Source organism: Sander lucioperca, chromosome 8 (genome assembly GCF_008315115.2).
Source record: "Sander lucioperca isolate FBNREF2018 chromosome 8, SLUC_FBN_1.2, whole genome shotgun sequence".
Lineage (NCBI taxonomy): Eukaryota > Metazoa > Chordata > Actinopteri > Perciformes > Percidae > Sander > Sander lucioperca.
This window is the reverse complement of record NC_050180.1, coordinates 41,850,658-41,861,044: the sequence shown is the minus strand read 5'-3', so window position 1 is coordinate 41,861,044 and position 10,387 is coordinate 41,850,658. Positions and strand designations below refer to the sequence as shown.

The following is a 10,387-nucleotide window of genomic DNA, read 5'->3' as shown; positions in this document are numbered from 1 at the left end:
CAATAAGATCAGCTGACTCACTCCTTAGGTTTCCTGGCTGCGAAATTCTTTTTTGCAGGATGGTAGGGGAAGAATCCGCCGTACTCTCCCTTTGAATGGCTAGTACTTGTTGCCTGCTCTGGTGGGATTGGTTATGTTTAGGCAAGAGGAGTGGGATTGGTTATGGTTAGGGTAAGAATGTCAAGGTTAGCCAATCAGGGATGAGTTCCCTAATGAATATTCATGAGTCTTCCCCTACCATCCTGCAAAAAAAAACTTGCTTCCTGGCTGGCTGGCTTGTTAAAACAATCCTCCATTAAAATGAGCTGTTGCAGGTTAAAATCCTCCTTTGAGATTAAAAGCAATCACTGTTTTAAAGAAGGGGTTACAATCCACATTATAAAGATGATATAAAAAGGTTGTAAAAGAACTTCAAAGTAGAGCTCTCTACGTTTCCCCTGCGTTGAGGAGCAAACCCCTACACATGTGCGCCCACTCCACCAACTGAGCTAACCCGGCCACTCACGTATGCAATTAGTGAAAATAACATCCAGTCCTATGTAACAGAACTGCTATAACAACAAGAACTACTAATATCACCATAGCTAAAATCACATTTGTTTATGGAAAAGATATAAAGGAAGGCCATTTTTTAAGAATGTTGAGATGTAATGTTAACCTACCATCTCTCTCCTTCTGTCGTGTGCACGCTGTGCTCACTTCCTTGGTCTAATTTTCTCTCATGCAAGTAACCTAGCCCATTACAAAAGAACTAATGACTTGAGACACTTGCCTACCAAAATGCTCATCTGTCCTGAGCTCTGCTGATATTTCAGGATAAGCCACCTTCCCATTCATGTACTGGCCTTTTTGAGTGCACCTCTCACACCCATAACAGCCCGTATGGCCTTTGCAGCATTTAAGAAAGGCATGAGCAGGTGCATCACAAATAAAAGCATAGCGTAATGACCCTGAAATGTACACCATTGTACACAATACCGCTCTGAGAAACGGCTTTCATATTCTTGCACGTTTGCGGGTTTGGACGCACCTGAGTACACTCCAATTACAAACACACTACACCCTGGAATTTCCTTAATCCTACCCAGAATAGGCCACAGACTCATACTGGAGCTACAGAATAAGGGCAATCCATCAATGTTGTGTTGAGTGTGAGAGTATCAGTCACATTTGCTAAATATCCTAATCATGGTAGTTCAGCTATAAGAGCATTTTCGATTCCAAAGTGGTAGTAGGACCCCCCAGCCATATTCGTCACATTGCAAGATCTGTCAGTGGACATAAGAGTTCTGGCATCCATTGGGATATCAAGGCCCTTCCTCGTTAGGATTTTAAGAAGTGCAGACAACGCTGTTTGTGGTACGTTGAATTCTGCAGCCCACTCTGCAAGCCCACATGAATCATCATCATTATCATCTTCCAAGTCAGAACATTCATCTCCATGCAAATCACAGTCACTATAACCACCAGGCATATCACCTGGCACCCAGATTTCAGAATCCAGATCATCAAATGAGGAAATGTTAAAATCATTAACAAAATCTATTGATTTCCTAGGAAGAAGAATAAATAATACAGACAAATACAATAGGGTCAACACAGCTTCGCTGCGAGGCCCCTAATAATAATAATAATAATAATAATAATAATAATAATAATAATAATAATAATACAGGCTCATATGATGCAGACAGGAGTATAGGTGACCAATGTCAGTGTCCGTTCAACATGGATTTTGAATTAAACTAATACCTGTTTTCTGGACAAGCACGCTTCAATGGTTTTGTTTTGAAGGAGAAAGTTACTTCAGAAAAAAAACATGAAGTGCTGGACTCGTTCAAGACCAACTAGAGAATTTGGTGAGACCAATGGTCAAGTTTGAGACAAGTCTGAGTGCAATTACAAACAAGTGGAAGACAAGTCTGAGACAATAGCAAAAAATTACTTGAGTCCAGACTCAAACATACGTCATAGCAGTTTAAAGATTCCTCCCTCCTCTTGTTCCAGTCTTAGTCCGGTGCCGGTTGGGGGGTGTGATGGTGGCCCCACCCCAAACATTTCTATTAAACTAAGGCCTTCTCTGGTGGCAGTTATTCTCTCCTGAAGAAGCCATTACGAGGGGAAATAGATATTTCAGAGCATCAACACACCTGTCTGAAATTATCAGCTCATTAGTTTGTGTCCTAGGTTAACATGCCACTGTGTACTCTGGCATTATGCTCATGTGGGGATTGGAGACACAAAATCAAAGATATTTGAATTTAGAAGATTTAAATAATTAACAGTTGGTATGGTTATGATTATAGACCATGTATTTATAATTGTACACCTCTTCCTGCTTAAAAACCCTTTCTGCACAGAAGTCCAAAGCTTCATGATAGACCGTGGATTTCAAAAGGATTACAAAATGCCTGTAAAAAAAAGAATACACTTTATAGAGAATTTATTAAACACAGAACTATAGAAGCAGAACATAAATATAATAAATATAAAAATAAGCTAATTAAGATAATGATAACTTGTAAGAGAGAATACTATAGTAAACTATTAGATAATAATAAAAATAATATGAAGGGTATATGGAATATACTAAATAGTATTATAAGAAAGGGCACGAGACAGTCTAATTATCCCCAGTATTTCACTTGTAATGAAAAGAACATTAATAGTATGGAGGACATGGTCAATAATTTTAATAAATATTTTGCAAATGTTGGACCAGATTTAGCTGGAAAAATTCCTATTCCGCAGATAATCCATAAGACATAATGATCTTACTGAAAGAAATCAATGTTCAATGTTTCTTAAAGCAGTAGAAGAAAAAGAAATAATAGACATTGTTAAAAAATGCAAAACTAAAGCATCTACTGATTGTAATGAAATAGATATCAAGATAGTAAAAAATGTAATTGATGCGATCTCAAAACCATTAACTCATATTTTTAATTCGTCATTCCAAACTGGTAAATTTCCACCTAAAATAAAAACAGCAAAAGTCATACCTTTGTACAAAACTGGAGATAAACACCACTTCACAAATTACAGGCCGGTCTCTATACTGCCTCAATTCTCAAAAATTTTAGAAAAACTCTTCAATGACAGATTGGACAAATTCATAGATAAATACAAATTACTTACTGATAGTCAATATGGATTCAGAAAAAATAGGTCAACATCACAAGCTTTAACTGATCTCATTTAAGAAATCACAAATTCCACAGACAAAAAGAAATATGGAGTTGGGGTATGTATTGATTTGAAAAAAGTATTTGATACAATTAATCATGAAATATTAATTAATAAATTGGAATGGCTCGGGATTAGGGGGATAGTGTTGAATTGGTTAAGCAGTTATTTAAAAGACAGGCAACAGTTTGTGAAGTTGGGAGATTATACATCTGAATGTTTGGACATTGCGTGTGGTGTCCCCCAGGGGGCAGTATTGGGACCAAAACTATTTATCCTCTATATAAACGATATATGTAAAGTATCTGAATTACTGAAATTTGTATTATTTGCAGACGACACAAACATCTTTGGTTCTGGTCAGAATTTACAGCAACACCTGGACATAATCACTTCAGAATTCAGAAAAATAAAACAGTGGTTTGACACGAATAAGTTATCATTAAATGTGAGTAAAACCAAATTCATGATATTTGGCAATCGTAAATCAATCAATAAAGTTCAGTTACAGATAGAAGGTGTCAATATTGAAAGAGTATACGAAATTAAATTCCTTGGAGTGATTATAGATGACAAGATTTGCTGGAAATCTCACATAAAATATATCCAAACAAAACTGCCTAGAAGTATTTCAGTCTTGGCTAAAGCAAAGCACATTTTAGACTACAAATCACTCCACATTTTGTATTGTTCAATGGTGTTACCGTATTTAAATTACTGTGTAGAGGTTTGGGGAAACACATATCAAAATTCATTGAAATCGTTAATTATACTTCAAAAAAGAGCAATAAGAATAATTCATAACACTGGATATTTGGAACACACCAATTCACTATTTTCACAGTCTAAAGCATTAAAATTACTTGACCTAGTCGAATTTCAAACATCAGTAATTATGTTCAAGGCGAGAAACAATTTATCGCCGGGCAATATACAGAAAAGATTTTCTAAAAGAGAGGGAGGCTACGAATTAAGGGGAAAGTCAAATTTTAAGACTCCCAGTTTTCGAACTACAAGGAAAAGTTTCTGTTTATCTGTCAGTGGCACTAAATTGTGGAATAAACTAAATAATGAATTAAAGCAATGTCTAAACATATTCCAATTCAAAAAAATGTTCAAAGAAATTATATTCCAGAGGTACAGAGAAAGACATGCAATTAATAACCTGGGCTTATAGTGAACAATTTGTGGTATGTGTATAAATATTGTTGTGTATGGGTAAATATATGAATGTGAACAGAACTTCTGAAAATATACTTTAATTGATTTATTATCTTTATAGACTTATTATTTTGTAGCTAACTCATTCATTATGATAGAAAGGGTACAAAGGGGTAGGAGTATATAAGTTTTACTTCTCCCTACTCCTTTTTGCATGTGTAAATAGAGGTCTTTAAGTACTGGAAATTATGGAGGTTTATTTTTTAACTTTGTTTATTACTATTGTTTTCTGATGTTTTATTTTCTTTACATGTTTAAAATAAAAGATATCAATCAATCAATCATTTGGCTTAGCATAGTTTGACCTATTTTACTGAACTATCTTATAAGTGCTGTTTTCTTCACCTCTTTTAGCTTGATTTGTTCAAGTGAGCTACAAAACAGGCCAGCCTGTTCAATATTGATGTTCCTCTTTCATCTTGATCTTTAGTTTTCATAGTGGATTTTGGAGTGTTAGTTTGATCCATTCACACTTATTAAAGATGATGCCATCATTATGTCTGATGCTACTATTGTGCTCTCATCCTTGGGGTGTATGTTACGTGTACCCACATACATCTGATCACAATTTTGCTAAATAGACTACATTTTTGGTCATTTGTTGAAGTGCAAAAAAACATTGTTTCCATGGTAGCTGTTTTTTCAGTGAATAACCCCATTGGAGTGTCTTGCTCTTTCACGTACTTTTGGGTGTACTATATTTCTCAGCTCTGGGATGAGTGTGGTTGGCCACATTTGATAGACCTTACATACCCGAGGAAATTTCCAATAAATCCCTTGATGATAATTAGGGGCCGAGTAGTGAAGCTGCGTGGACTCTATTGTTTTTGCCTGTATTATTAGGGGCCGAGCAGCGAGAGCCTTTTTTTGATTTCGGCCACAGACACAATGTCACTGAGCATTTTGTACTGTGGATTCTTCAAGACAAGTGATAAGTTTAAGAAATGAGAACATTAGTATTATTTAGGGACACCTGTGTTTTAGTGACACCTGTGACACCTGTCTATAGCCTCATTTGATCCTACAGTGTTGGTACACTGTACTTGATTTTGGATCATTACAAAAATGAATGCAAAATGATTATCTTAAAATAAAAGATATAGTGTCTCTTGCATCACATACATTATGAACAAGTATCTAAGTGGTCTTGAAGAGGATTCTCTTTTTCTGTCTCTTATTTGGACTCGGTCTTGACTAGTCCTGGTCTTGGACTTGACAAAGGTTGACTTGACTAAAGCACTATTCACCTTGTCATCTCAACTTTTTTTACTTAATTTCTATCCTGCAAAATACAAGTCAACAGCTCCATCTTCTGGCAAGTCAGCAGAGCATTTCATGAATAACTGTGGCAGTTTAAGTGTGCAGATAATGTAGCTCTACACTGAACAATAATTGTTGCATGGCACAGGCTGCTATACTAAGGGTGTTTTTGCAGGCATCTGTCATCCAAGTGGACCGAAAAGTGGACAACCAAAAATGGACTCAGGCTTTAACAGCTGCCTCATTTAGTTTGGTTGAATCACTCTAGGGTTGGTTTTCCCCCTTGGTGCGGTCCGTTTTGGGCAGCTTTGAATGCACCAATCCCACTCAGATGCCCAGGAGTATGAAGGCTAATACATCACCTAGTTCTGTTTTTGTTCTGGAGTTTTCAACATGTCATTATAGTGTCTTATCATTTCACATCAGTGTGAAAAATCGATAAAAAGACACAATATTACATTGTGAATATGTCTGTTTATTATCATATGTCACTTCACAACAAATCACTATGCTATGTAAAATTAAATAAATGACAATAATTCTGATCATTTTCTAATAAAACTGATTTAAAATGTGACTGCAATGATCTGATGAACTGGAGATAATCCTGTCTTTTCAAATAATCTAGTTTTTACTTCTCACAACAGGACTTCATAGTGCTTTAAATAATTCTGTCATAAAGACAAGAAATGTCATACAGGGATCACATATGAAAGACACATAACTGAAATGATTACAACAACTTTGTAAAGGGGGCAAAATCTTTTTGTTCTGACAGTTTTATGTGAAACACATTTACAGTTCATAAGTGATGTTTTTCTATACTTGATGGGAAAGTGTGGTTGGTCAGGGACATCTTTTCTACGTGAAACAGGAGCCCAGCAGTTCTGTGATTTCTGTTAGCAACTAAATGGACACAAATCACAGAGATGATGCTTTGACCAAACATTAGTTACATTAATACAAAGCTTTAGTAGCTCTTTTGTTGTTGGGTTGAAATGTTTCCTATCATAAAGAAAAAAAGGTTCCCTAGTAAAAAAAGACTCTACATAAGTGTCATACATGTGTGAATTTAAAGCTTACATTAAACTGGGTGATTACTAGATATATGGTGCTTATGACTCTTACTTTAAATGCAGCAGTATCAGAGAGACAAAATACACAACAAGATAAAGCTGAAGGACAGGCCTTTCATTTGTTGTTCATACACAATTTAGACTTAAAGACAGGAAAGCATATCTTCACTCTCTGTATTTCATATTTCACTCACTGAACAGCAGGAACATATTCATTCATGTACCTTAGACTGAGTCTGATCTGAGTCCCTCCACAGTCTCTCTACAGCATGTTGGTCTCAGAGGAGCCAGGCTGCAGGATCTGAAGAGTAACTATGAGTTTAACTGCTTTTCTAAACCAGGGGTAAAACAAGGCATAGATCACAGGGTTTAGACAAGAGTTACAATAGAAAAGATAGATTACAAAGGATGCAGATAAGGCACTGAGCAAGTTGTCACCTGCAATAAAGAAACCGTAATATGGGCAGAAACATATTAGAAAAACAACTACAAGAACACCAAGAGTCCTGGCTGCTTTCAGCTCTGATTTCTTTGCCTTTGGAGTCACTGAAAGCTGGAGTGTGACAGCTGTAATGTGAGAGCGCATGGCACGAGCCTGAGACACAGCCACGGCAAATACTCTCAGATACAGAGCTACGATGATAGTAACTGGAAGAAAAAAGATCAAAACAAGATCAATAGTCGCTGATATATTGTCAATGACTAACACACATTCTCCGTAGCAGGAATTATACCTCCCCGGTTGAGTCAGGAGATTCTTTAAATAGAGAAAGTTGTAGGAAACAGAACAGAGCCAACACAGACAAACACAGAATTTAACTCTCCTCCCGGTGACTTTGGTAGTGTAATGCAGAGGGTCACAAATAGCCACATAACGGTCAACTGATATGAGCACCATGTCACCTATTGAGGATGCGGTAATGATGCCTTCAATAAAACTATACGTAGCACACACAAAGTCACCAAGAAACCAGCACAATGTTTTTCGGAGAACTTCTACAGGCATTATCACGAGGCCCACGAGAAAGTCTGAGACAGCCAGAGAGAGGAGGAGGATGTTGGTGGTTGTGTGGAGCTGCCTGGAGGGAAAGAGAAAAGAACAATTTAACCCACAAGAATGACAAAACAACCAAAACCAGTATTCAAAATAAAAAGTCATATGAGTTTGAATATTTTCTGATCCACCACATCAGTAGTTATCATATGTTTAAGTGTAGACAGTTAAAATGACTTGGTTGAGGTCACGGTGGACAGAAAGCAATGGTTAATATTGGTAAGAGAGAGGACATGAACAACAGTCTCTGGTATCAAAGTCAGACATTTGGAGTAACATTATTCAGTTCTAGCTCAAAAACAATTCTTCTAAATATACAGCAGCTGTTCACATTTTTAAGTTACATATCCTGTAGAGAGAAGCAAAGAAGTTAATATCTGCCTGAAGTGGGAGATAGAGATGATGATGAGCAGGTTGAGAGTCACAGTGATCAGAGAGATGGAGTACAGCATAATGTTAATTAGCAGTGTTTCGGGCCAAGGAGACAAGGGCTTCCTGCAGGAGGTGTTTGGGAACTGTGGAAAGCAGAGCTGGGCTCTGTCCTCAACCTCCATCTGCAGAGATCTGCAGATAGCTGCAGCTCTGGCAGCTTTCTGAACTAACCTGAATCATGTAACTGAATTATCTCTCTCACATTCTCTTCATCCCCTCCTCCCTCTCAGTCCCTGTTGGACTCTGAGGCTCCTCCTTCCTCACTCTGCACATCCCACCATCATTTTCATCACTCTCTCTGTAACCCTGCCTTCCTCACTGTCTCTCTATCCAATCTGTCCTTTGTTCCTTTCCTTTGTCCTACTATTGTCCTAGAGATTACGTTTTAACTTACTAAAACAGTAGTCTTGCATTGCCAGCTCTATCTCCACAGCCCTGTGGAGTAAGGTCTGGCTACACCACAGATGCATTCTGGGATAGGAGGAAAAAAACGCTATGGACGGAGGAAGGAACTTGTTTTGGTGAAACATTACCGTCCCGCAAAAGAAAACACCACATACAATATTAAATGAAGTTAAGTGTTCACACAATACAGTAATGTCAGCTACTTAAATGATCTGGACACATGGTTGATCGTTATTTGCTCTTACCAGAGTATCGCAGTGTGTAATTTTTTCAGAGCTATCCCACCAATCGGCCCAGAGGTCCATCTTTACCCGCCGGCAAAAGTCTGCCTGATGACTCGTGTCAACTGGTTAAAAATCACCTACGTTCCCTCTCTAACGTTTTTCTTAGTGCAGCCCAATGGAAACCATACACGATGGTGGCAAAGCTGCGTCATTCTCCCCAGTCTCTGCCCTCTTCTGCAAATATGGTCATTTCTGGCTACAAAATATCAATATTTTTTTTGCCAAAATGCAAACTTTAAGCTTCATTACGGCAGTCCACAAACCGACAAATTGATGCTACGTCCATTATATTTTCATTCTATGGTTGGTGTCCGAGCCACCGAGGCCCAGCCAATCAGCGTCCTGTGTAGAGTGTGTGTGTTGGGCGTTTAAAAGAACAATGGAGGCTCCTAAAGAGGTTAGCTTAGATGCTGCATCAGTCAGTGTTGTGACCTTGTCCTCTTTGCTCAAGTCCTAAATAAGGCTTAAAGGAATACGCCACTGTTTTTGAAATTGGGGTTATCCACCGTCTCCCCTAGATGTATATAGGTGGATAAACGCATTTTTGTCTCAGTGCATGCATTGTGTTAGTCCGGCAGCGCCGCCGCTAGCTTAGCTTAGAGTAGTGAATGGAATCCTTTAAATATATCCAATTCAGTTCTGATATTTGCATATTGGGCTAACATTAGATAGCATATTTTATTTGTAAGTGAACAGATTATATCGGGCTAATGTTAGCTAACATCAGACCTCGTGACAGGTACTTACCGATTAGAATGAGTTTTTAAATGACAAAAATGGTTGAGGTTGTAGTCTGGCGGTCCGAGATTTTTGATAAGCAGGTCTTGCTTTCAGAAGTTTCTTTTTTACTTCTTGCGTAAAAATTTTAAATCCAAAGTGATTACTCGTGGCCCTGAGGTAACCATTGTGGTGGTCTGACTAATGAGGCTTTATTAGGGGTCTTTGATGTGGCGTGTTGCCAGGTATGGATTGGACATCACTAGTACCGGTAGATTTCCCGGTGGGCCAGTCTATTTGTGTGGGCTGCATGTGGTGCATCCCCCCAAAACTTTATTTTTTTAATTTTATTTTTATTAGCCCATAGAGACAAGAGAGAGCAAATGATTGGCCCACTTGTTTGTCTTTCATGTGAGCACTGGCCATTCCCATCCTTGGTCTTTTGGCTGACCGGCCCACAGAGAGAAGAGAGATCACATGATTGGCCTTCTGGTTTGTCTGTCATCTGAATAATGGCAAATCACATCCTTCTATGGCCCACTTCCATCCTTCCATAGAGACAGTGGCCCTCATTTATGAAACGTGCGCACAACCTAAAACTGGCGTAGGATGGGCATATACCGATTCCTATGCAAAGCAAGGCATTTATCAATTTGAACGTGAGTGTAGGCTGCGATAAAATCGCAACTATGTTAAAAGTCTGCAACACAGTTTTAGCCTGTGGGGTTATGCACAACATCGCGCAGGAAAAC

General features: G+C 38.1%; 1 protein-coding gene across 1 annotated transcript; it reads right to left on the bottom strand.

Annotated features, from left to right (window-relative positions):
* Positions 1-6,983: 6,983 nt before the first annotated feature.
* LOC116054869 (trace amine-associated receptor 7a-like) lies at positions 6,984-8,387 on the bottom strand. The gene is made up of 2 exons (XM_031306586.1): positions 8,179-8,387; positions 6,984-7,822 (listed from the first exon to the last, which is right to left on the bottom strand). Exons 1-2 carry the CDS (start codon positions 8,349-8,351, stop codon positions 7,006-7,008), a joined length of 990 nt encoding a protein of 329 aa, XP_031162446.1. The 5' UTR covers positions 8,352-8,387; the 3' UTR covers positions 6,984-7,005.
* Positions 8,388-10,387: the final 2,000 nt, after the last annotated feature.

What these genes read in the sequence shown, in the direction of transcription:
- LOC116054869 (XM_031306586.1), bottom strand. Translation starts at nt 8,351, where the DNA reads ATGGAGGTTGAGGACAGAGCCCAGCTCTGCTTTCCACAGTTCCCAAAC. An exon ending in ATCTCTATCTCCCACTTCAG is followed by an intron (nt 7,823 to 8,178) that starts GCAGATATTAAC and finishes CTTTCCCTCCAG; the next exon opens with GCAGCTCCACACAACCACCA.